The sequence below is a fragment of the Plenodomus lingam genome, assembly GCF_022343315.1.
Source record: "Plenodomus lingam strain CAN1 chromosome Unknown contig_11, whole genome shotgun sequence".
Lineage (NCBI taxonomy): Eukaryota > Fungi > Ascomycota > Dothideomycetes > Pleosporales > Leptosphaeriaceae > Plenodomus > Plenodomus lingam.
The window spans coordinates 481,910-506,639 of NW_027093929.1; the positions used below are offsets into that span (position 1 = coordinate 481,910).

The following is a 24,730-nucleotide window of genomic DNA, read 5'->3' on the forward strand; positions in this document are numbered from 1 at the left end:
GACTAGGTACCGGTATGTGGGCTAAAATCCAGTTCAAGGATGCGAAATCTGTAAATTCTGTGTGCAGATAGTGCCAAAAACAGATCAATGCAACATTCGCAAAGGTTGACAGTTGGATGGAGGTGTTCAGCGCGTTGTCATCCGGTCCTTCACGAGGTGTTGAAATGGATGAGTTCGAGGTCAATTGGCAGTGCATTGTGAGGGCTGTACCACATCTAGACGCCCATGCTTTACACGGTGAAACCATCTCAACGAGAATGTTGCAGAGACCTATGTTGAATGCATTCGACGGCGGGTGAGATGACACCTGAAGAATATGATACATAGTACTAGCCCTGATGAGGACATGTAAGTGGTTTGAGTGGAGCCTCGACGCGTGAGACGCGCGAACATGGACGTCGCGCACAGACATGTTGGCGTCGACGCGAGAATCTGCCCCTCTGTAGTTTGCAACGCCGTGTGCCCTAGCAACGTGACAACAGTCGGTCCCAGTGAGCCCAGTATTTGCAGCGACGCCATCATTTGAACTACATCGAACTGTTGTCGCATTGCCAGTAGGATTGCCACGACGGGACACCCCACGACGTCCATAGTTACAACGATATGGCCGAGATAATTCGGGACGAAGAGGTGCTCAGACGGGTGCGATTGGCACAGGAGTTCTTCGATCCAGGTAGGATGCCAGTCAATGACTGTAGAATTGAGCTGTAATACTGACAAAGATGTAAAAAAAGACGATGTCACGAGACGCAGGTATACACCAATCCCTACTGTTCTGCTGCCGCATGTTGACACTTTCATAGTTACCGACCCGACATACTGCTTATGCTGAACCGAGGACAGCGGAGACTCACTGTAAGATGTTCCCTGAAGGAAGCATGCATGATTACGCTAACGGACTGTAGGTTAGCATAGACGAGATCCGCTCCCATAACCGTGAGCTCGCCGACGGCCTCCTGAATCAGCCCTTCGAATTCGTCGAAGCCTTCGACCGTGCCCTTAAGGATGTTGTACGCACCTTCCCAGATCGACCCAAATCCGAGACCAGCGACGATGTGGTATACTACTGCGCCTACATCGGTAGCTTTGGCGAATACTCCGTCAACCCTCGAACGCTCAGTTCCAATCAGCTGAACCATATGGTCTCACTTGAGGGCATCGTGACCAAGACATCGCTCGTACGACCAAAGGTGGTCAAGAGTGTCCACTACAACGAGACGAAGGGGAAATTCCACTCCAGGGAATACAGGGATCAGACAATGACCACGGGCGCAGCGAGTACGAGCGTGTACCCCACCGAAGATGACGAAGGAAACCCAGTATGTATACACCCGATCGTAAACTACAACTCATGAAATTAACCAGGCATAGCTTATTACAGAATATGGCTACTCCATTTACCGCGACCACCAAACCATATCTATCCAGGAAATGCCAGAACGTGCTCCTGCAGGACAGCTGCCTCGCTCTGTGGATGTCATAATGGACGATGATCTGGTAGATCGTGTCAAGCCCGGAGATCGCATTCAACTCGTCGGTATCTACAGATCGCTGGGAAACCGTAATGCTGGCGCGGGCAGCTCAACTTTCCGCACGCTTATTATTGCCAATAACGTCATTCTCCTCTCTTCCAAATCTGGCGGGGGTATTGCTCAGGTAAACATTACAGACATGGATATTCGCAATATCAACAAACTGGCAAAGAACAAACGAGTATTTGAGCTGCTTTCACAGTCTTTGGCTCCTTCCATCTACGGTCACGACTACATCAAGAAGGCTATTCTCTTACTACTACTTGGAGGTCAAGAGAAGAACCTTGAAAACGGCACTCATCTGAGAGGAGACATTAATATCCTCATGGTTGGTGACCCATCTACAGCGAAGTCACAATTGCTCCGATTCGTCTTAAACACTGCTCCTCTAGCCATCGCAACGACTGGTCGTGGTTCATCCGGTGTTGGTCTGACGGCTGCGGTTACTTCCGACAAAGAGACCGGGGAGCGACGCCTGGAAGCTGGTGCTATGGTACTCGCCGATCGTGGGGTGGTCTGTATTGATGAGTTTGACAAGATGTCTGATGTCGATCGAGTTGCAATCCACGAAGTCATGGAACAGCAAACGGTCACCATCGCAAAGGCAGGCATTCACACATCCTTGAATGCTCGTTGCAGTGTCATCGCTGCAGCCAACCCCATCTTTGGCCAATACGATACTCACAAGGACCCGCATCGCAACATTGCCCTTCCCGACTCACTGCTCTCCCGTTTCGATTTGCTGTTCGTTGTAACAGATGATATTGAGGATGCACGCGACAGGCAGATATCAGAACATGTTCTGCGCATGCACCGTTATCGCCAGCCTGGTACCGAGGAGGGCGCCCCCGTTCGAGAGGAGGGTGCTCAGCTGCTAGGTGTAGGTCTTGAGAATGGCGATGATGCCAACAAGCCTACAGAGCAGTATGAGAAGTTCAATCCCATGCTTCACTCTGGCGTGACCATCACAACAGGCAGGGGTTCTGCGCGCAGAACCGAGGTCCTCAGTATTCCCTTCATCAAGAAGTACATCCAGTACGCCAAACGTGAGAAGCCGATCCTCACTAAGGGCGCAGCAGACCATATCGTAGCTGTCTACTCTGCGTTGCGAAACGATGAGCTAGACGCTGGCACACGACGGACCTCGCCGATAACAGCACGTACACTCGAAACACTTATCCGTCTTTCAACCGCCCACGCGAAGGCCCGCCTGTCAAAGCGGGTCGAACAAAAAGATGCCGATGTTGCGGAACAAATTCTGCGATTCGCATTGTTCAAGGAGGTAGTTGAAGATGACCGTCGCAAGCGCCGAAGGACAGTCCGCGATCCAGATGCCATGTCCACCGACGGCGAATCCTCAGATAATGACGATGAAGATGGCGATGAAGCCGAAACCACACAACCCCGTCGAACAGGTGGCCCAGCCACGCGCAGCCAGCGAACAGGCACGACACGCACTCCAGCCGCCGAAGACAACGAAGCCGACGAACCCGAAGACGACGAAAATGAAGACCTCTACAACGTCACACCCCGAACCCAACGCACGAGCCAAAGAACCGCTCGCACACAGTCCTCCTCCCGTACAGGGGCAGGGACAGGTACAGGCCCCTCCTCACAAGTCAGCGCAGCCTCTTCACGTCCCGAATCGCAACTCCCGCCCACACAAACCGAGTCCCAGGAGTCTCAAGACATTTCCCCCGCCCGTCTGCAACTCTTCCAGACGGCGCTGGGTCAGCTCATCGACACGCCGTTATTCGACGGCGATTCGGCCGATGTCGAACCCCTCGTTGCCGCTGTCAATTCGAGGCTGGGCACGGGGCCTGGACGCACTCCGTTTGGAGCAGATGAGGCGGAACAGGCGTTGGAGAAGCTGAGTTTGGCGAATAAAATCATGTATTCTGAGGGTATGGTGTATAAGATTTAATTGCCTAGTTTGACGATGATGAATGCATGGTTGATGGGCTGTTTGTGTGTTTCAGACTAGTTTGTTATGTGAGGTGATGATGTAGATTATGTGGATGAGATGGCGTAATCATGGTGTTGCCAGTGTTACGCTCAATGCAATTTTTTCGGTGGATCTCATCGCATTTTTGGACGTCAATTGATACTCTCTATTTGCCGATGCCATGTGTCTTTCCTACCTCCACCATCGCTGCATATACAAATACACACATACATGTACGCCAATAAGATGCCATGCCAATATCAATCCCCAGGATTCACCAACCACTACATCGAACCTGCCACGTTAATCCAAACCCCAACAAACGCAAACAGAAACCTATTCTACACACCCAAGGGAGAAGGAGAAGAAGTAAACTGCAATAAAATTATACCACATCAGCCACCCCCCCTCCCCTCCAAAAACGCCGCCCAATCCGTCTCCCGAGGCAGCCCATCAACGCCCAAAACCCCATCCCCCTCCTTCCAACCCACCCACTTCTCAAGACCAAACAAATGCCTCATCGTCGGTCTACCATGGGGACAACTCCACGGCTTATCCATGCTGCCCATGTGCCTTACAATCTCGCGCATGCGCGGGGGCTGCAACGTCTTGCCAATCATGACACTGCTCCTACAGGCGCGACTAGCGAGGAGTTTACGGACCTTGGAGGGCCGTGGGATGTGTGGGGAAGTTGAAGTGGATGAGGAAGGGGGATTATCCAAGATGAGGGCGAGGAGTTCTTCGAGGTCGGTTGGGGAAAATGTGACTTCTTTTGACATGGGGAGGGCGGTGAGTTTTGCACGATGGCCGGCTTCGTCTTGGCTGTTGTTGTCGTTGGCGTTATTGGGGTTGGTGTTCATTTCGACGACGAAGCCGTTTGCGGTGAGTGCGTGCTGGTTTGCTAGGATGATTTCTTCTTCTACGGCGGTGAGTTCGAGGGGGTGCGGGTGCACGAGACGTTGGGAAACAAGCGTTGTTGTTGCGGAGAGGCGCTCGAAATTGTATTTTTCGTCGCTGGCGTGCTGGTCGATGATGAATAGGTCGGAGGTTGGGGATGTAGTGGTTGGAGGGCGCACGGCGATGATGAAGCCCAAGTTGAATTGGCCGATGATGCGCATTTCACTGAAGTCGGATTTGGTCACAGTGAGGCTGAGGCGCTCTTCAGGATCTTCTTGGGTAGGACCAGCCTCCGGGCTGAGACTATTCAGTTCGTTCAGATTGGACGGTACCGACTGACCGATGGGTTCGATGTTGCGAAGCTGTCGTCTGATTGTTTCAATGTCCGTTTCGACGACACGCTCAAGATGGACGGTCCAGTACTTCTTTTGCGTGGCCTTGAAGAGTTTGCTTGCTCGCTTGAGGTTTACCTGCGTAGGTTGAGCAGCAGCCTCTTCGGCCTCTGCAATCATTTGCGCAACTTTTGCTTCCTCTCGTGCTTTCTTCTCTGTCTCGTCGATGTATTCGTCATCTGATTCTTCTAAATCAGGGCGTACCTCCATGTCTTCTTGAACGACATCCATATCAGATTCACTAGGCTCATCTTCTGTCTTTATCTGAGGGTTCAACGGAGTGCTTGAAGACTCCATTGTGTCATCAGCACGTGGCGCTTCAAAGGCTTTGGGTGGTAGTCGCTTGTGTGGCGATGGTGAACCTGCTAAGATATCGACCATACTACTGTCTTGTACATCCTCACGTCCGCCAGCATCCTCATCCTCGCTGCTCTCGATTTGTGTCCCTGGCGCTGCGAATCCAGTTAACCCTTTTCGGAACGATTTCTTGGGAGTCTGGTTCAAAGGTTTGCCTGACAATGAGAATTTAGGAGAATAGACTCTCTCACGCCTCGAAGCTAGAGTCTGGCTCGATGTGCCAATTGTGGAAACAGTTGTGGCATCGCCTATTGTGATTGTAGCTTGCTGGACAGGCGTTCGCATTGGTCGCATACGATCAAAGGCATTCTGGATGCTACTCTGAGAAAGAGCCTTGTGGGTTGTTTGCTTCACGGTTGAAATAGGAGGTTCCGTCTCTTCCTCGACTGATGTGCGCAACGGTGCCGCAGGTAATTTTGCACGATGAGCCTGCTGTGATGCTATACGAGCATTAAAATCTTGCACAGCTTTGGGAGGTTGTGAAAGACGTATTGAGACATCTGAAGCCGGCTGTTCCGTTTCAGATATGGGGGATAGAGATCTACTATCAAGTGTTTTGCTCAATTCAAGAGCTTCCTCGGCAACAGAGTGCTGTTTAGTGATTACGGGGACTGTCTTTTGCTCAATGGTTTTCCAAGGCTCTGGGAAAGGGCTGTTCTTTCTTGCTTGATGCGAACGAATGTTTCCATCCTGAGCATCCTGACTGGCAAAGCGTTCAATGAGACTTGCTTTGACGAAGCCTGGATGAGTATTTGCACCAGGTGTATCCGGGCTTTCTAGCGGAGAAGCTACATTAGCACTCCTTGTTATTGCCTCTGGAACGCTGTCCATGTTCTCTGTTTCGCTTTCCTGGTCCTCGTCTATTGAACGTGTGCTGGTACGATTCTGTATAGTAGGTGGTTTGAACGTTGATGTTATTGGTTTCTTGCCAAGAAGTTGAGCTTGTGGTACACTCTGATTCTGACCTTCAAACAACTCAAGAAGGGCATTCTTAAGGTTCTCGAGTAGCATTGTTTGATTGTGCAACATGATTGTCCGCTTATCTGGGCTCACATTGACGTCGTATGCGTTTGTATCAAGTCTGATATCGGCGAAGACAAAGGGTGACTGCGTGATGTTGAACGACTTGTAGACCTCGTTAAAGGCCTTGGCCACTTGTGGTAGGTTGCAAGGCCGCGAATTGACGAAGAACATCTGGCGATCAGGCGTCTGTCGGCCTTCGCCTACCACAGGACGCGATACATGGCCCTCTATTCTCACGGTGCTTGAGCCAGGGTCTTCCTGAGTGCTCCAGTTTTTCGCACTTTGAGTGGCACCGGGCTGTGCTGAGGGGTCTAGTTCGAAGCTGAGGTTGAGAGGTATCAGTGCGGCAATTGTCTTCGCTCCATAGACATTGGAGATGTTTTCTTTCGTGCTGGGGTTTGCGTTCGTAGAAAATGCTATTGTCTTCTTTCTTGTGTACTGTCAGCAAATATCCAGTTGTGTCTGTAGAACGCACATGCTCACCCCTTGGGCATCATGTTGCTCACAGAGAACTTGATGCCTACGCTAATACATGCGTATGCATTCAGTAGCTGCAGAACCTTGTTGTACTCCCTTTTGATATTCTTTTCGAGCTCCTTCCGCCTTACGGGAAGGTTGTAGAAGAGCGTGTCGACCACAACGGTTGTACCCTGCTTCGCAGCCACCACAGATGTGTCTTTCAGCTTGCCTGACTGCTCAAACTCGAGCTTTGTGCCCTTTGGTCCATCCGACGCCCGTGCGGTGACAATATGAAAATGCGAGAGGGCGCATAGCGACGACAAAGCTTCGCCACGGAAACCAAATGTCTGGAGGGAGGACAAATCGTCATAAGTAGCCAGCTTAGAGGTATAATGCTTGAGTGCGATGGTCTCGTAGTCGGCCGGTGCGATGCCTGCACCATTATCCTGAACTTCTATAGAATCGAGCCCATTGTTCTTGAAGCGCACCTCTACACGCAATCAGCCATCAGTCATCAATCGGGTGGGGGTATACTCACCGATGGCAGTGGCGCCTGCATCGATGCTGTTCTCGACAAGCTCTTTGCAGACGGACTGCAGGTCAACAATAACCTGGCCAGACTGAATCTGGTGTACTGAACGGCCTTCGATGGCCTTGATTGTGGCCATGTCAATCCATATCGATGATTCAATCCACGACGCTCATCTAGGATGAAAGTGCAGCGGCGTGACACCGTGCAGTGCCTTGTACGCGTCAGTCGACGCGTCGTGCGGTGGCCAATAGGGACATGGCTCGCTTAACTTGGTTCATGGCGTCTCCAGTGGCCGACACTAGGTATTTACCTACCCGAGACCGATATTGAGGCTTCATGAGTCGGAGTCAAATGATAGATATAAGGGGCCCAAACACCAGCATGGACTACCTATGGTCGCAATTGAGTGTTGAGGCTGCTGAGAGACGTCTGGAGTACGATATACACTAGACTGCCACGTAACAAACATTAATTAACTCAGATTTTCAAAGCAGCAACTTGAGTTCAAACATCGCGAACTCTCCAAGACTGCCACCGGTAATGACTTGCGGGAGTCCTTGATACGATACGCAAGAGCAGATTGCCTCCAATTGGCCACGATGATGCTGGAAAAGTTGCCAACCGAGGTGCGAGGTCTTGTGTATCAACATCTTTGCATCGAAGATCGACCAATACCTGTGGGACCTCATTATCATTCCCGCAAGTATGATAGAGAAGAGTTCCAGGACTCTGCTTTAGTCGTACTTTCTGAGCAGCATTCTGGTGCAGATGTTGATGATGACGACGAAGATATCGAGTACGAGGATCAGGTTATCGAAACGCCAGATGGTCGCCTGAAACGTGACCACACCTATAAGCCCCCTTCCGGTACGTTTGGAAGCATTCCCACTCTCTAGAAAATTGAAAACATTTTTCCTTTGAGTCTTTGGCCAACTTTCCGATAAGACTAATCCAATGCAGATATGGTGCTTCCCAGCAGTCACATCTTCAACCCCAGATACGTGGGTGTCAAGATCTCTTTCGAGCTGCAAAAAGTGTATTACACAAGGAACACCTTCTCGATCTGTACGGTCGAACAGGGTATACGTAACTTTCTACAGTTGCATACCGGATATGCCATGAGGAAATGGAAGAATGGCACACCACCTTCTATGCCTAAAGACCTGATTCTCCAGCCGCCCTTCCTTCCAGGCGACTATGTTTGTAACCTACAGATCCGTATAAAAGCCGAACAGCTAAACGGGATAGCTCTTCCCGACATTAGCAGCGAGGAGGAGTGCCCGGAGAAGGAGAAGCAACTGCTGGAGTCCATAAGGGACAATCTTCTCGGTCTCGACGTGCAGAGTTTGCTTGGCGCTAGCCGCAAACTGAATATCGAGTTCATCATCATGAGCGCGTTGAATGAGGAAGGAAACGAGAACGGTAGGCAGCTAGTAGCTCAGCGCATTCAACATGTACTTGAAGCTATGAGGAACACTGTGCATGTTTTCCTTCATGAGCGTAGTAACTGCATGGTTCGAGTTAGACATGTAGATGATGGGCTGTCGCCGTTTCCTCGCGACCTCACTGACAGTTTTCTGCCGCCCGGGGAGCAATGAGATTGTAATTTTGCACACGTTATTCGCGCTGACCGCATAGGAGGACTCGTCTGGGCATGATGTTGAGTGGGACTCTATGCTCGAAGTCTATTGCGGTGCATGTTGCTATTTACCGTCGGTGGGGGTCGTAGTCAAAAGCCAAAAGCCATGGCGCCGATTAGGTTCGAGCAGGCCAACCCCAGGGCGCAAGTGCAAAGGAGCAGGTCGCTGAGTCGTACCGGTACAAGGGACAGGTATGCAGTGGCTGTACTGTACATCAATGCAGCTAGGTACGAGACATGATTAGGACATAGAGATGACTGCTGCGGTGCTATGAATCTCACGGACACATATAGAGCTTGTGATGGAAGCGGTCAAGAAACACGAGCTCATTGGAACATGGTTCTGCCATGGGACGAATGGTCGTGTCTTGTCACCATCGAGATCTACGGCATCATTACACCGTGGACCGTGGCCCTTCGTTAGTAACCTAGATCCAACTAGCGACTCGATGAGTCAGCACAAGGTTGCCTGACTATCTAATTACTTGTACTCTAGGGAGAGAGTATGTCACTATACGATAGCCATAGCCATAGCCTCTGTACACGGGACCTACACGGTACCTACTACTGTGCACCTCTGTTGTGTGCCTGAAGATCAGGTACGGCGGTTGAGAGTGAGTGAGGGTGAAACAACAGCCCTCGTACCGTACCACGACGGCTTGACAGCTGATGATTCGTTTACCAACAAAAAGAACGGCCCCTTTTTCAACATGCAGGCAGAAGTCAGTAAGCGACGTCTTGTCGTATAATGGGCCCTGCCTACTATGTTACTCTACCTACCTATCATGGCTTAAGCAGTACGGATGGAGCGGAAGAGCCGGAAGTTTTGCGGCTTCTCCAGTGCTCCACTCCTCCACTCCCTCCTCTCCCCCCTCCTCCCACAATGAATGTCAACATCGAGCGGATGGCTTAACTCCGCCAGCCGGATCGCGGGCTAGGAGCAAATGGCGCTAGTGTCCGAAAAATGGCAAAGGAGCCATGTCAGTCAATCACATCACATCACCTGCAGTGGCCAAATCTTTGCCAAGAAGTAATCAAACTCCCTCTTTTTCGCCCTCCCGGCCTGCGCGCTTTTCTCGAGAAAGGCGTCGTCGATTGACCTCCGACTCTGCGACTCTGCGATCCTGCGAGCCTGCGACTCCCCACGCCTTCTCTCTCCACCACAAAACACACGTTCATTACCCCCACCCACGCGACCCCAGCGGCTTGAAGAATGGCGGTAAACGCGAGCTTCGTCTCGCCCATGGCTGACGCCAACGTGGCTCAGGTGCTACAGCAATTCGACTCCAATGGCCTCCTTTCCTCCGTCTTCACCGGATTCACCGGCTTGAAGCTGGTGTTGACGCTGCTCGTCGCCGCCGTCGTGTATGATCAGTGTACGGCCGCCTCTTCTTCCACCTTGCACCCGCTTTGCGCCGGATCTCGCTGATAGATTGCTGCAGTCAACTACATCTGGAACAAAGGCTCAATTGTCGGCCCAGCATGGAAGGCGCCTTTTATTGGGCCTTTTCTCGAGTCTGTCAACCCAGACTTCAAAAAGTACCACGAAAAATGGCTGTCAGGCCCTCTCAGCTGCGTTTCCGTCTTTCACAAGTACGCGCCCAAAGATGGGTCGCGCCGCTACTGTGCGCACCTACCCCTGTCGTCCGCACACTAACAGCAGTACAGGTTTGTGGTCATTGCCTCAACTCGCGACATGGCCCGCAAAATCTTCAACTCGCCCGCCTTTGTCAAGCCCTGCGTTGTCGACGCCGCCTACAAGATTCTCCGTCCTGAGAACTGGGTCTTCCTCGATGGCCGCGCCCATGTGGATTACCGCAAGGGTCTCAACAGCCTGTTCACACGCCAGGCTCTCGAGCAATACCTCCCAGGCCAAGAGGAAATCTACAACAGCTTCTTCAAGCGTTATGTCCGCATTTCCCAGGAAGACAACAAGGGAAAGCACGTCCCCTGGATGCAGGAGTTCCGCCTCATGATCACTGCGGTCAGCTGCAGGACTTTTGTCGGACACTACTGCTCGGAACAGGCTGTCAAGAAGATTGCCGACGACTACTACCTCATCACAGCTGCCCTTGAGCTTGTCAACTTCCCCATCATCTTGCCCTTCACCAAGAGCTGGTACGGCAAGAAGTGTGCCGACATGGTCCTCGACGAGTTTTCCAAGTGCGCCGCGAAGAGCAAGGTCCGCATGGCCGCGGGTGGCAAGAAGGAGTGCATTCTTGACTTTTGGGTCGATAACATGATCGAGTCGGAAAAGTACCGCAAGAGGATCGAAGCTGGCGAAAAGGTCGACGACTCCGAGAAACCGGCCACGGTCATTCGCTGGTTCAGCGATCTCGAGATTGCCATGACTATCTTTACCTTCCTCTTCGCCTCGCAGGATGCCACCTCTTCGGCGGCCACTTGGTTATTCCAGATCATGGCTGACCGACCCGAATACCTCGACAAGGTCCGTGAGGAGAACATCAAGGTTCGCAACGGCGACATTCACGCTCCCATCTCGCTCGATGCCATTGAGAAGCTTCAGTGGACCCGTGCTGTTGTCAAGGAGACTCTTCGCTACAGGCCCCCGGTCATCATGGTTCCTTACCTCGCAAAGAAAGACTTCCCCATCACCCCTGACTACACTGTTCGCAAGGGTTCCATGGTTATCCCGACTACCTACATGGCCCTTCACGATGGCGACGCCTACCCGAACCCGGATTCTTTCGAGCCTGAGCGATGGATCACTGGTAATGCTGACCAGCAAACTAAGAATTGGCTTGTATTTGGCACTGGGCCGCATTACTGCTTGGGCCAGACATATGCGCAGGCCAACCTCATGTTGATGATTGGCAAGGCCAGCATGATGCTCGACTGGGACCACAAGGTCACGGACAAGAGCGAGGTGATCAAGGTGTTTGCCACTATCTTCCCCATGGTCAGTAAACCCTTTTCACTTTCGGCTATGGATGCAACTGCTAACATCTGACAGGATGACTGCTTGCTCACATTCAAGAACCGAGCACCAGCCTAATTCATTCCCTTTCCCTTTCTCGGCGCCGAGGGGCGCATTTTGAAGCGATATTCATCTTTGCATTTGTCATTTCTGGAGTTCAAGATCTTGTTCTCCTTTCAAGCTCGGTGGTTCACCTCCCTCCCTGCCTCTTTTATATATAATGATTATACCCCCCCAAGTACTTCAAGGAGGAGTGGCTTGGCGGTTTGATGAGCATTCTACTGGACGGGACTGGATACTATTGTGCTGACGAGGATAATGAGGGATGGTGGCATAGCTCTATACTGGAATATACTGGAAAATAGAGATAATGGCAGAAAGTGAAAATTGAACCTATAAACCATGATCGAGAGAAAAGCTGGCCATCTAGTGGAGAATGTGAGCGACGTTGGGTGGTACCGGTAACGCTTACGTATGCAGTTGTGAGTCGATGTGGTGGAGTCTCTGTTGGGATGCGAAAAGCGGATATCCGAGTGACTATTTGAGCTATGACCCCGATCTGATTAACGTGTTTACCTTCCCCAATGCGACAAACTTGACATGGTAGGGTTGTTCAGCCAGCACGCAGTATAAACCAACCGCCTGAAGCCTGCAGACGTGAGGGCTCGCACAACACGAACATACATCACAGCCGTCGCACTCATGGCGCCCGCAGCGTCCCCATCTGAACGTGAACGTGTCGGTCCGCATCCGTCGTATATTGAAATCGCAAAGCCGTACATTTTGCAGTCGCGCATACAACGATGCCTCGCCGACGTACACATGAGCGATGCAAAAGAGGATTCAGTGCGCCTTCAAGGCGTAACCTGGATTGACCAGGTCCGGCGAGCGCTGCAGTTGCCCATTCGCACTTTCAACACGGCCGTCATCTACTACCACAAGTTCCGGCTGCTACATGGAGACAACGAGTACAACTGGGCCGATGCGGCGGCGGCAGCCCTCTTCACAGCGTGTAAGATTGAGGACACGTTGAAGAAAAGCAAAGAGATACTTTGTGCACATTGGAATCTCAAGGTCAGCCCGGCGGATAGCCTGAGCAGCGACGATCCAGTATGAAAACAGCTATGTGATCTATGTTTGGCACATGGTAGACTGACGGCAGATGCAGCGCTTTGAAAACCACTCCAAGCTCATCATTGGGCTTGAGCGACTCATGCTCGAAAGCGCTGGTTTCGACTTCCGCAACCGATACCCCCAAAAGCTCATGGTCAAACTCGCGCGAGCCCTCCAATTTGACGTGAATAATCAGGCCAAAACGGCGTGGAATCTCAGCATCGATCTCTACCGTACCTTTGCACCACTCAAACAAACCTCGCCTACTCTGGCCATTGCTTGTATCGAGCTCGCAGCGAGACTGCATGGAATGGATGCCACCCGCTACGTCGACACGGGGGAAGTGCGATACAGCAAGTGGGCCACTACCAGAGCAGAGGTCATGGAAACGCTACTTGATCTTCTAGACTTATACACACACCACCGTGGGTTAACCTCCGTTGGTCCACTGTACACACTCGAACACTTCATCAGTATCCGCATTGCTCTCAACCAGGAGGCCGCTGCTGCTCACATCCCTCGCTATACCCTCTACGCATCCGAAGCTGCTTCTGGCGCCGAGAGTACCGGAAATGGCGTCAAGCCTCGCAACGGCATCGATCCGACAAGCCCGCTCACGCCTGCGACGCCGGGAACAGGATCACCTGGCATGCACCAACCGCCCAGATCAGCCATTGGTGTACGTGGCCAAGATGGTACAGTACGCTTCATGCTCGATGCCGCTCGCGCCCGCGATGAACGAGCAGAAGTCGATAAATACCACAGGGTAGAGGAGGAGGAATACGAGATCGAAGTACCGATTGACCACCGCTCTGATGAACGAGAAAGAGATCGACCACGGATTGGAAGAGTGCGTTGAGTACAGCGTGTGCTTTTGTTCTGCTTTTTTTGGCGGTAGTTGTAGCGCGCTGGGACAATAACTAAATTTCACCTTGTAGGTTTCTGTAAGCTATAAGAATAGCTGGAATACTGATAATGTCGCGGATAGTGACTACAGTACGCACGATACGACTGAGCTAGGCAGAGAAGAATACTGGCAGAGGTATCATCAGCGTCGGGCTGACCCTTCCACAAACCCTGGCGCCAATCATGACAGCAGAAACGTTGACCGTTCCAAAGACAACGACATCGAAAACGAGGCTGGTAAGAAATTTATTTTGGAGACACAATCTCACTCTCGCAAGTCTTCTGTCGACTCGATCCGCATTCGCTCACCCCAGCACCAGAACCGTGGCAAGGACGTACGACAAGAGGCTAAGACACACAGTCTACCTACGCGCAATGGTCAACATGGTGGAAGGGAGGGTCCACGCTTTGCATCCAGCTTGAATACCCACAATACCATCGGCCACTCTCTACGTGTACGATCCGTCAACCAACCTGAAGACGACTTGGACACCGCACTCCCCGAAGACGAACAATATGCCTGTTATTGGCAAGATGACCGCCATCCTGATATCTCCCACCAAGATGTCACGATGTCAGGATATACTCCCGATGACCGACAGCCCACACCTTCTTCTTCTCCCTCTCCATCTCCCACTCCTCCTCCACCCGAATTTCGACCTCCCCTCACCCCGCGCCGAAATCAGCCAGACATCTTCTGTCAGCAGGAGGACCGAACCCCCGCGCAATTTGCCCATCACCACCGCCATCATCACCACCCCCGCGACCACACCACAGAAGCAAAGCCTCCATCAATATCAACCTTTCGTCCTAACCCCTTCGCAAACCCACATCCACCACACCCGCCACCCCCGCAGCCTACGCAGCCCACGCAGCCCCCGCGCCAAATCCCCCGTCCCACCATAGCTCACAGCAATCAGCAACAACTCGCAACAACACAACCCACCAACACTAGCAACTACAAGCTACCCACGCCATCATGGGAGGCCACTCCACCGCCCATGACGAGGTTCGAGAAGAGGCGGCGAAGGAAAGAGCAGAGGATGATTGCGCATGAAGCGCGGTTGAGGGCCATGGAGGCGAGATTGAGAGCTGAGGGAGCGGGGTTGGTCGCGCCTACGCTTGTGTCGATGTTTGTACCGGCGGTTGCGCCTGTGCCTGCTGCTTCGGGTCAGACAAGGCATGAGGGGTCAGGTCGTGGTTATGGGAGGGGAAGCGGTGGTGGTCAGGAAGGGCGTGCGGGCGTGGGGAGTTATGGTGGAAGCGCTGGTGGTCGAGAAAGAGGTGTAGCAAGGGGTACAACTTCCTACGACCGAGGTAGAGGTCGTCCTGCCGAAAGTAGGTTCTCTGCTTCTGTTGGAATGTCTGCTCGCGCTCCTGTTGCTGCTCCTGCTCCTACTTCTACTCCTGCTCGTGTGCCATCGTCTCTCCCTGCGTGGCGCCGCGTATTTGCTAGTAGTGGTAGTACTGGTGCTGGCGGCGGTCAAGCTAAATGAACAAAAATTCCAAAGCTCTTCCGCAGCAAGCTAGGCATACCCTCGACCAGACAAGTCCGTATCTGAAACAAGAATCAGAGAAGCCGTTGAAGTCACGAGGACGCTTTATACTTTGTCATCACGATTTTTCCAACCGGTCTTGAAACTCTTGGACTCGGTTTTTTGGACTGGGAGCTGGACATTTAGACGATGCATCAGGGAATGGATTATAGAGGGTTCGACTGATAATGGGAAGGATGATGTTGGGGGTAGATGTGTTATATATGGATCCATACCATTTCATCCCATGCGTTTTGTGAAGCATTTTGTTGGGAGCATAGGGCTCCCTATTCTGTCCTATTCTGTCCTATCCCATACATCAATCCATACAACCTGTCGTGGATAGAACCTCGAAACTTTATCCCGCGTGTAGGGCGGGTCCCGCGGCGAGTATACGCACAATGACTCCACTTTAGGAAGTGTGTGCAGTGGGGCGGAAGACTAGTGTATATGTCAATCACTGAAGATGAAAATTCTGAGATTTATTGATTCTTTTTTTTGGGGGGGGGATTGGTATGTGTGTTGTATGTGTGTAGGTGTTTAGTTAGAGGGTGGCGGAGGATGGGTGGGGGCCGGGTATGCGAGGAAGGAAGAGGAAGAGGCAGCAGGTCCTTGTGGGAAATTGTCCAGGGTGAAATAGTGTGGCTGTTGATACGGTCAAAGCGATCATCTGGCAATATCTTGAAATAGTAGCTGCACCAGGCCGTGTTATGCATTTCGTGGAGGACCCAGAGGGGCAAAGTCGAGCGGTCATGACATCGACTGTCGCGCGAAGAGACTAGGTGCACATGGCGGCAGCGTTTCATCGTGTGAAGATTAAAGTCGTCATGTTATCGCTCGATCTCGTGGGTATATTTTCCTTTCCTTCATTCACAGCCGTGACTCTTTTGAACGGCGGTGCGGTATGACCAGAACGTAGAGAACTCTCAAGCGCCACCACCACCACCTCCTCCTCCTCGACCACGACCCCGTCCGCGTCCACGCATGCCCCGGCCCCCACGATCGCCACGGTCGCCGCGTTGATGCATGCCACCTCTTCCGCCTCGGTTCGCCTGGTCCTTGGCCTGCTGCTCCTTGACCACGTCGACTATCTCGTCTGGGACCCGTAGATATTTGATCTGGTAGCGTAAAATCAGCACTCTTCCATCCACATGTGTGACGCACCCCAGCACCCTCTTTGGGATATGTATAAATATATACGCACCGTACTACCGCGCACATAGATCTCAGGCAGTCGCATGAATTTGTCGCCGTCGGCGCTGGTCTGGACTACTTCGCGCAAGGTGAGGTTCATCCACGTGTCGCAGTTTATAAGCAGCCCGTTGAGCGTTTCGCCGCTCTTGAGCTCGACGAGCATGGGGTGGCCCGTCGCGGCGGTTAAGAGGCCTAGTGGGAGCTATGGTCGAGGGGGAGAGGGGTCAGCGCGGTCTTGGGAAGATGGGTAGAGCTGGGAGTAGGATTGGACATGACGAACCATGGCGACTGTGTATGTGTATGTGTGGGTGTGGGTATGTGGGTTGGGGGCTTCCTTCACTGACTGACTGCATCATCGAGACGCTAGTTCTCGTGGTAGTCGAAGTCTTGGCAAAACTAGCGGACTTCCGCCCTTGAACCGTTCCAAGGTTCCTTCTCTTCCGCTTGATCGGCCTACCAAGCTTTTACTTGCATCCACGTCTCATCGGACACGACATTCTCCTGATTCCATGTCAAGAGATGATTGGATCTGGGTCGCGATTTGCTGAACCATCATCTCCTCATCTCCCCATCATTGCTGTTGTGCTCATGGAATGTTTTTTTTACAGAACAATTGATCAGTCATCGCCTATAGAGGGCACGTTTCAGCCCCCAATGTGAATGGGAAGCTAACCGCTCTTTTATGGGGAGGAAGCAGATCAACCTGACACATAATCTGTCTCTCTCGGCATACAGAGGTACGGACATCGGTACACGCCACAGATTCAATGCCATCGTCCTTCGCATATCGTTCCAAATCCAACCAGTGTCCCTCCGCCCGCACAAACAATCACGTTTCATCACAGTGCATTGATGCGCCATACTATACTATACTAACTATACCCTGACCACATCTCGCAAGGCGTACCACCTCCGCTCAGGCTCAGCGTGGCGCAGTCGACTCTCTACGCGGCCACCCCTCCCATCCTCATCGCCCTCCGTTTTCCGACTCCGACTGGTGCCTGATTCTCGACGTCTGGGAACGACAGGTGTTCCCACTGCCGTCCTCCAAATCCCTTTGTCTTTACCAGTGGATAGTGTGCATCTGTACCGTTGAACTTTTGTGGCATTCTCCTGCTTCTCACTCTTGTTTTTTCGTGTATTTGCCAGTATGCGGCGGTCTTTTAGATCAAAACTCTTATACGCTTGCGCATGGGCTGCTCCCGTCTTCTCCGTCGCACTCCCAAGCCAAGATCATCGTGAGGTTACCCGGCCACAAGGCAAGCTCTTACAGTTAGGTGCGACCCGCTCTTATAACCACTCAAGCTCCTCATGTTCGCCTTCGTTGCCACTGGGCATCTGCTGAACCGCTCCAGACTTCCAGCAAAACTACGCGCAAGCAACCTTCAATGTCCCCTGCACTGGCTGTGGTCACACGGGCCAGGATGACGAGTCTCTTGTAAGGCCCACTTCAGGCACCCAAAATAACTACTTGTAGCTCACCCCGCCCTTAGACCTTGAGCTTCACCAGCCATGCCCTCGATGTACCTTGTGGCTCTTCCAACATTACACTAAACGGTCTTCATCTTCCCCAAGAGTGGAACGGTGATTTCGCATCTGGCTACGGTTCTTACCCGGGTGTCACCAATCTCCAGCAGAATGCATGGTTCCTGCAGCACGACTTGGACCTCGAATGGGAGTCGGCTTGTCTTCACGGATACGAAGACTTGGACGAAGCTGCACAAGTGGTGACAGTGAACATCAAAGCCATTGACGGCAAACCTACTACAACACCATCTGGTTTTACAATCTCTTTCAAACAGCACACTTCACCTCCCTCTTTGCTCAGGCTTGAACCGGTTCCCAACCCGTCTGCCAGCAACAGAGAAGTTGCCGAGTCCTGGCGTGAACCTCCACAGTCTCTCCGTCTGTCTTTACCGAATACCATTACAGAGGTGAACGAGGTTGAACTCCAATCCTTGGAGAATCAGATTCGCGAGCTCAAAGCCCTTGAAGCCGAACTTGCGCAACTTCAAGCCCTTGTCACTGAGAAGAAGAGGCTTTTGAACTCGCAACTGAGGAAACAGGTTAAGACGTTTACCGAAGAACTCAACCAGTGTGACAACTTCACTTGTATTGTCAAGACCATTGCTCACGAAGCCCACGGCGCGTGGAGAGTTGCCTACATTCATTTCCAAACCGGCAATCGCCACTCACCAGGCATGGGTCGCCCGGAGGAAGTCTTTGCTCACGCGCATGACCACGCAACACAAATGTCTGGTGGTCGGTTGCAGGTCGAGCCAGCAACACCCATTCAAGCGTCCACGGTGGCTTTTCCGTCTTCAAATCCAGCAGAAACCAGGGCGCCCAATGTGCGATTTGGCTGCTCTGGAGACGGCTCTTCTTGCCCTGCCGTAGCTCCAGAGGAACTTCCACCCCGTCCCCCAAGACCGTCACCCTGCCTACTTGCCTTGGAAATTACCCTCGGTCTTCTCTGTTGTGGCTGTCTTATGGCAATAATCCGACACAAGTGCGCCAGCCTACGAACCCGCACCGAGCGCGCTGCCGCCCGAGAAGAGCGTTTGAATGCGCAAGCCTACCGTCGTGCCGCCCGCCAACATGTATGGCGCAACTGGTGGCGTGGAAACTGGGCCTCTCGCCGCAAGGATTCTGAACGCATCGTCGACTATGAAGAGAAGCGTGCACTGATCCAAGAACAAGAAGGGGTGCTCGAGGAGGCCATGCAAGACGAGATTAGGCAATTGAGAGTAGCCCATGAGATTGTCAATGATCTTGTCAGAGATGCCGAAGAAGGCAGAATAGTCAATCACGCGCCATGCCACTGTCACCGCCAACCACCCCGCGCACCCTATTCGCCGCTATCCACTGCCTCTACGTATCCGCCCACTTCCCTCCCGGAAATCCCATCTCGGCCACTATCCCGGACCGACAGCCTACCCAGTTATCGCTCCGGTGCACCCACCGAGCCGCCAAACTACGACTCTGAAGTCGACATGTCAGACATCGTGGCCAATGGCTTCCGACAGTACACCACGGCCACCAGATCGACAACCTCGGAAGTCAGCTCGCACTGGACACCAGACAGCAGCATTGTCGACGTGAGTCCGCGCCCAAGCGCCGACACGCTGAGATATCCACAGAGTCTGAGGAGTCTGCGGACTGGTGATGAGGATGGGTCGGATGAGTCGGATGCCGATTGAATTGATTGTCATTTGACGGGATCGATGCTCTCCATCGAGACCCTCACGACAGTCTTTGGCATTCGCAACTTTGCAAACCAGAGGAAAAGTCATCATAAGATACAATTCGGCCACGGCCACGTCTATACTCGCCTATGCGTGGGATACCCACCGCCCGCTCACACAAACCGTGCGTATGCTGTGTCTGCTTGCCACCAAAAGCGCATCCGGCGTTCTATTTCGATCCCATCAACAGCAATGCACGCCTTTCATTCTGCGTTATGCACGCGTGTCATGCACACGTCCACCTTTTTTTGTGCCCTATTTCTTCCAATCTAATTTAATTTTTCTTTCCCTCACGCAAGATATGAGGATTACCTAATAATTTCCCACCCCCCGCGCGCGTGTTGTTTTCATCTCAGCATGTTCCATCTTCATGTATCATTACCTTCTTCATTTCCACCTCTCCTCGTCATTGTAGCCTCGGAGTCGGAGTGGTGTCTTAGCCTGTTGGATGGATGAGAGATTTTGTCAAAGCAGGGCTGCTGGGATAGTCCTCGTTTGGGTCTTGCTCTGGAGCTTGGTCTTGGTTTGTTTTGTGGATAGCGATGGTGAGCTGGTTTGTTTTCGTCCTGGTCGCATCGGATGGGTATGTGGGTGGTAGAGATGATTTATATTAGAGAAGGTGAGGGGGATCCCAGGAGATGGAAACGCAGAGCATACAGTATTGGGAAAGTGTATTTGCTGAGGATACGAATATATATATACATCCTCAACCCAATCCCCCCTCAACCCTACAACTTACTCCCCACCCCCTCCCCCCCGCTCCCCAACGTAACCACCAACTTGCCAAACTGACTCGCATTCCTCATCTCCTCGAACAACGAGTCAATCTGCGCGATATCCAGGCCGTGCACGGTGCGACTGACAATGGGCCGGAGTTTCTTGTCCCGCACAAACTGGACCATTTGAGCGAATTCCTGGCGTGAGCCCATGGTGGAGCCCCGGACTTCGAGGTTGCGCAGGACGGCGGACATGAGGAAGTCCATTTTGGGGGAGGTGGTCATGCCGTAGATGGAGATGATGCCGCCGGGCTGAGAGGGGGGTTAGTTGGGGGGGTTGTGGGAGAGGGGGGAAAGGGGGAGGGAAAGAAGGGAGGAAGGAAAGGAGGAAGGAAGAGGAAGAAGAGATGCATACCTTGAGCAACCGCGAACCCTTACTAACCACATCCCCACCCGCCCCATCAATAATAGCATCCACAAACCTCCTCTCCGCCGGAAGTAAACCCAGCAACTTCTTCTCCCACCCCTCCTCCTTGTACACAACCCCACCCTTTGCCCCCAACCCAACCGCCCTCTCAATCTTATCCCGACTCCCACTCGTCACATAGACATTACACCCCTGCGCCACAGCAAACAACAACACCATGAGCGCCACACCGCCCCCTATCCCCGTCACCAGAATATTCCGCCCAGGCAGCGCATTCCCACTCTTCACCCAAAACGCACGCCACGCCGTCAGACCCGTAAGCGGCAGCGCCGCAGCCTCTGCATCGCTGAGATGGTCCGGGCAGGGTTCGAGGTGGCCGGTGTCGAGGGTGATGTAGTCGGCGAGGGTGCCGGCTGGGTATGCGTTTGTGCCACCGAGGATGGCGTAGCCGTTTGGATGTTCGGGGCCCTCGAGGCTGCAAGTCCAGCCGCTGCCGGGATTGAGGAGGACGCGTTTGTGGAGCCAGGATTGGGCGGTGGGGGAGGTGCCGGTTGTGGAGACGGTGCCGACGCCGTCGGCGAGGAGGGGGACGCCGAAGGTTGTGCCTGGGTAGAGGTGTTGGCGGATGAAGAGGTCGCGGTGGTTGAGGGCGGCGGCGGTGAGGGTTATGACGGCCTGGGTGGTGGTTAGAGAGATGTATATGTGTGTGGGAGGGGGGGGGGGCAGGGGGGGCGATTTGAGAGATCGAGGGAAGATGTGGATGTGGAGAAAAGCAAGGGTAAGACTGACTTCATTTTCTTTTGGCTGAGGCTCGGGCAGTGTGATCTTTTCGAGTGGATAGTATACTTGACCCGGTTTGCCATCAATCTGCTTGATGGCGATTGCAAAAGGCATGATGAGGGGGCAATGGACCTTGGGTTCAGTGCATATGACAAAGTTTGGAGGGAGATATTTCAACGCATTTATATGGAAGTTATAAACTCATGGGCGAAGATGATAGTTGTAATTTACTAACAGCTGAAATCTTCAGTGAATGATGCCATTGCACACGCCGCGCCGGGGACACGAGCCGAGGTCATGGAGCTTGTACCTTGGGGAATGACGGAGATGCGGGGCAGACCAGGGGGAGGGTACCACAGTCGACTCGCATAGCCAGATCAGATGGTTAACGTCATGGGCTATCGATGACCTCGGGTGCCGCTCCACCCAAGTGTGATGATAATATTAACTACTTCTACCAATCGAACGACACGAAAACGTGGTTTGCTTGGATGCTTAAAGATACTCTATCTCGAAGATCGGTAGTCGCCGCCAAATTCTCTTCTATACGCATATATATACCTTGGTCCCTGCGTTCACATCCTAAGGCCTCCACCTGAAAGATGGATGTCTCCAGTCAAGGTCCTCAATCTCCTCACTGGACTTGCCTGCCAGCTCCTCGTCCACATTCACGTTTGCTCGCTTGCTGTTGCTCATGTTCATCCAGAGCAAGACTGCAACACTGCAGATTAAAATCGTGCTACTAGTAGCCAGGTTCAGACCATTGCCAATCACAAAGTCGGGCCCATCAAACGGCAAGAAACTCCAAGTGGAGACCAAACCGCCCACGTTGCCAAACATGACAACCGTGCCAATGGCCGAGGCGCGTGCGGTGTCGGAGATGACGTTTGCCGATGCCTGGGCGTTGCAGAGAGCTCCGAATGAATAGGCGCCAGAGGCGATGATGAAGGTGGCTCCATAGCGGACCATGAGTGTTTTGCTAGCCAGAAACACTAGAAAAGGGAGTTAGGAGCTGAAGTGAGGAGCGTGTACGTGTGTGTGTGTACTCACTAATATAACCAATCATCATCAACGGAGCAGAGACAATCATGAGAATGGTTCGCTTGTCAATTCGCCAACTGATATACGGCAGGAGGAGAGTGAAGAAGGCTCCCACAATGTACGGTGGTACAGTGCGCAATTGCTGGGCTACCGTGCTGCTCGTGGGATAGATTGTGCGAACAATGGTTGGCAGGAAGAAAGCCAGGCCTTGGACTGTGATGTTGTCCAGCAGGAAGATGAAAGAGGTTGCGAGAACGACAGGGTTGAAGATACCACGAAGCGTCTTCTTCTTGTCGAGCTTATCAAGCACAGCGCCCTGGCCGATACGCTCAGACTTGACGCGCGCAATAGCCAAGTCCTTCTCCTCTTGAGATAGCCAACGGGCAGTCTCAGGCCGGTCCGTGAGTGTGGCGAAGGAGATGAGAGCGAGACCGCAAGTGACGATCCCTTCGAGGCAGAAGATCATACGCCAGCGCGTGACTCCGGCGAACGAGTCCATGGTAAGGATTGCAGAGGCCAAGAGGCCACCGAAAGCGCCCGCAAAAGGAGCTGCAACAATGTAGAGTGAAAGGCGGAACGCGAGTTCGGAACGACGATACCACTGTAATCCGTCAGTATGATTTCTCTTTTCTTTTCCGTCGTATACAAAGGAGACTACGAACGCGACTGAGGTAGTAGGCAACACCTGGAAGCATGCCAGCTTCGAAAATGCCAAGGACAAAACGCACAGCGCACATTTGGGCGATGTTGTCAACGAAAGCCGTCGCGATTGAAGCTGCACCGAATCCTAGCGAGATGAGGGGGATGAACCATCCGGGGCCCATCCATTTGCAGCACATGTTTGAAGGAATTTCGAAAATGATGTAGGAAACGTAGAAGACGGAGAGGACTTGATTGTAGTCATAGCCTGTGAGGTTGAGATCCCTCTCCAGACCTGCCAGGCGTGCATTTCCGATATTGGCTCTGTCAATGAAGCAGAAGCTGGGAGAGGTGTGAGAAGGCAGGATGATTGAGGGTTGCGTATATCCAAGACTTACAGGTAGAGGAGGAAAACGGTGGGGATGATGTACAGGTCAATCTTCAGGCGCAGGCGGGCTTCAGCCTTGGGGTCGAAGTGGATCAACGCGTTTCCATAGCTAGGTAGCAAGGGTCAGCCATGGTCGAAAGAAAGGTTCCACAAGGATATGGGAATGCATGGCCTTACATATCGGTGGCAGCGTGTCCTCGTTCTGCAATTTGATGCGCGTCTTCCTTGAGCTCATCCTGGCTCTCCTCGTTCTGGCTCGCCGGACGCTTCTCCGCTGACAGTCTCGTCTGTGGTTCAGCCATGGTGTATTCCAGGGGAAAAAAAAGATGTGGTAGCTAGCTACAAGGACATCAAGAAAGTCAACAAAGGCAACTCGTAACGCCGCGCCCTTTTATCTTGTACACGACACAGACAGACAGATAGACACACCCCCGCGCGCGGAATTAGCTGGGGAAATGGCTGACAAGGCCAGGCCCTGTAGCCTCGGGAGCAAGCTCTGCAGGCGGGGGTGGAGTTGCAAAAAGACGCCAAGGTCAACAACCCCGGCCAGGCGAGAGGTGCTAGTCTTTTGACAGGCCTGACAGGCGCGGGGTTGCACACTGAGTGAATGAGTGAATGAGTGAATGAATGAATGAATGATGCAAGAGTCAGTTTCAGTTCAGTTACCACAGACTCCATGCCAGCCTAACAAACTGCCTACCTAGATCGCCTCGTCATCCTCTACCACTCTTCCAGAACTAAGTCGCTGCTGCTCCTGATCATGCTCTTACCAAACTCTATTTACCCATCTACGTATGTATCAACCAGTCTCTCTTTTTTCCATAGCACTGACATCAGACACCTCTGACACCCATCCGTAATTCACTTGCGCCTTGTTCTCGTCCAGATATTTTCCGTGGTCCCCTTCACGTTACCAAACTACAAGGTAAAGCTCGTAACTACGACTGTGCTTCTGGGACGCAGAAAAAAACCATAGATCTTAGTTCCTGTTACTAGAATGGCATACATGCAATGTAAAGGCCACGGCCACTC

The 24,730-nt window shown here is 52.5% G+C and overlaps 9 protein-coding genes across 9 annotated transcripts; 5 read left to right on the forward strand and 4 right to left on the reverse strand.

Moving 5' to 3' along the window:
- Positions 1-603: 603 nt before the first annotated feature.
- Positions 604-3,456, forward strand: IAQ61_000573 (uncharacterized protein; the record flags this gene model as incomplete). Its single annotated transcript, XM_066094727.1, has 5 exons — positions 604-673; positions 735-753; positions 804-855; positions 906-1,319; positions 1,372-3,456. 5 exons carry the CDS (start codon positions 604-606, stop codon positions 3,454-3,456), a joined length of 2,640 nt encoding a protein of 879 aa, XP_065955035.1.
- A 416-nt stretch (positions 3,457-3,872) lies between these two features.
- IAQ61_000574 (uncharacterized protein) lies at positions 3,873-7,309 on the reverse strand (the record flags this gene model as incomplete). Its single annotated transcript, XM_003842722.2, has 3 exons — positions 7,144-7,309; positions 6,630-7,095; positions 3,873-6,576 (listed from the first exon to the last, which is right to left on the reverse strand). The coding sequence occupies exons 1-3, from the start codon at positions 7,271-7,273 to the stop codon at positions 3,873-3,875; spliced, it is 3,300 nt and encodes a 1,099-aa protein (XP_003842770.1). The 5' UTR covers positions 7,274-7,309.
- Positions 7,310-7,451: 142 nt separating this feature from the next.
- On the forward strand, positions 7,452-9,525 carry IAQ61_000575 (uncharacterized protein; the record flags this gene model as incomplete). Its single annotated transcript, XM_066094728.1, has 5 exons — positions 7,452-7,571; positions 7,619-8,004; positions 8,098-8,709; positions 9,022-9,195; positions 9,299-9,525. The coding sequence occupies exons 1-5, from the start codon at positions 7,474-7,476 to the stop codon at positions 9,523-9,525; spliced, it is 1,497 nt and encodes a 498-aa protein (XP_065955036.1). The 5' UTR covers positions 7,452-7,473.
- Positions 9,526-9,599: 74 nt separating this feature from the next.
- Positions 9,600-12,147, forward strand: IAQ61_000576 (uncharacterized protein). The gene is made up of 4 exons (XM_003842720.2): positions 9,600-10,152; positions 10,219-10,369; positions 10,445-11,696; positions 11,751-12,147. Exons 1-4 carry the CDS (start codon positions 9,990-9,992, stop codon positions 11,790-11,792), a joined length of 1,608 nt encoding a protein of 535 aa, XP_003842768.1. The 5' UTR covers positions 9,600-9,989; the 3' UTR covers positions 11,793-12,147.
- Positions 12,148-12,416: 269 nt separating this feature from the next.
- IAQ61_000577 (uncharacterized protein) lies at positions 12,417-15,229 on the forward strand (the record flags this gene model as incomplete). The annotated part of the gene is made up of 3 exons (XM_003842719.2): positions 12,417-12,824; positions 12,883-13,677; positions 13,766-15,229. The coding sequence occupies 3 exons, from the start codon at positions 12,417-12,419 to the stop codon at positions 15,227-15,229; spliced, it is 2,667 nt and encodes an 888-aa protein (XP_003842767.2).
- A 965-nt stretch (positions 15,230-16,194) lies between these two features.
- On the reverse strand, positions 16,195-16,664 carry IAQ61_000578 (uncharacterized protein; the record flags this gene model as incomplete). Its single annotated transcript, XM_003842718.2, has 2 exons — positions 16,195-16,386; positions 16,473-16,664. Coding segments are annotated over 2 exons (384 nt in total), but the record flags the coding sequence as incomplete, so codon positions are not given.
- Positions 16,665-17,612: 948 nt separating this feature from the next.
- On the forward strand, positions 17,613-19,662 carry IAQ61_000579 (uncharacterized protein; the record flags this gene model as incomplete). The annotated part of the gene is made up of 3 exons (XM_003842717.1): positions 17,613-17,739; positions 17,818-17,900; positions 17,956-19,662. 3 exons carry the CDS (start codon positions 17,613-17,615, stop codon positions 19,660-19,662), a joined length of 1,917 nt encoding a protein of 638 aa, XP_003842765.1.
- A 767-nt stretch (positions 19,663-20,429) lies between these two features.
- IAQ61_000580 (uncharacterized protein) lies at positions 20,430-21,878 on the reverse strand. Its single transcript, XM_066094729.1, has 3 exons — positions 21,640-21,878; positions 20,839-21,525; positions 20,430-20,735 (listed from the first exon to the last, which is right to left on the reverse strand). Exons 1-3 carry the CDS (start codon positions 21,742-21,744, stop codon positions 20,436-20,438), a joined length of 1,092 nt encoding a protein of 363 aa, XP_065955037.1. The 5' UTR covers positions 21,745-21,878; the 3' UTR covers positions 20,430-20,435.
- An 84-nt stretch (positions 21,879-21,962) lies between these two features.
- Positions 21,963-24,170, reverse strand: IAQ61_000581 (uncharacterized protein). Its single transcript, XM_066094730.1, has 5 exons — positions 23,876-24,170; positions 23,709-23,807; positions 23,334-23,652; positions 22,681-23,272; positions 21,963-22,622 (listed from the first exon to the last, which is right to left on the reverse strand). Exons 1-5 carry the CDS (start codon positions 23,998-24,000, stop codon positions 22,213-22,215), a joined length of 1,545 nt encoding a protein of 514 aa, XP_065955038.1. The 5' UTR covers positions 24,001-24,170; the 3' UTR covers positions 21,963-22,212.
- Positions 24,171-24,730: the final 560 nt, after the last annotated feature.

Coding starts and splice junctions, on each gene's coding strand:
- IAQ61_000580 (XM_066094729.1), bottom strand. CDS start 21,744: ATGCCTTTTGCAATCGCCATCAAGCAGATTGATGGCAAACCGGGTCAA. Junction 21,526..21,639: donor CTCAGCCAAAAGAAAATGAA/GTCAGTCTTACC, acceptor ACCACCACCCAG/GCCGTCATAACCCTCACCGC. Junction 20,736..20,838: donor AGGGTTCGCGGTTGCTCAAG/GTATGCATCTCT, acceptor CCCCCCTCTCAG/CCCGGCGGCATCATCTCCAT.
- IAQ61_000581 (XM_066094730.1), bottom strand. CDS start 24,000: ATGGCTGAACCACAGACGAGACTGTCAGCGGAGAAGCGTCCGGCGAGC. Junction 23,808..23,875: donor GGACACGCTGCCACCGATAT/GTAAGGCCATGC, acceptor CTTGCTACCTAG/CTATGGAAACGCGTTGATCC. Junction 23,653..23,708: donor ACCGTTTTCCTCCTCTACCT/GTAAGTCTTGGA, acceptor CACCTCTCCCAG/CTTCTGCTTCATTGACAGAG.
- IAQ61_000576 (XM_003842720.2), top strand. CDS start 9,990: ATGGCGGTAAACGCGAGCTTCGTCTCGCCCATGGCTGACGCCAACGTG. Junction 10,370..10,444: donor TGCGTTTCCGTCTTTCACAA/GTACGCGCCCAA, acceptor ACAGCAGTACAG/GTTTGTGGTCATTGCCTCAA. Junction 11,697..11,750: donor TTGCCACTATCTTCCCCATG/GTCAGTAAACCC, acceptor AACATCTGACAG/GATGACTGCTTGCTCACATT.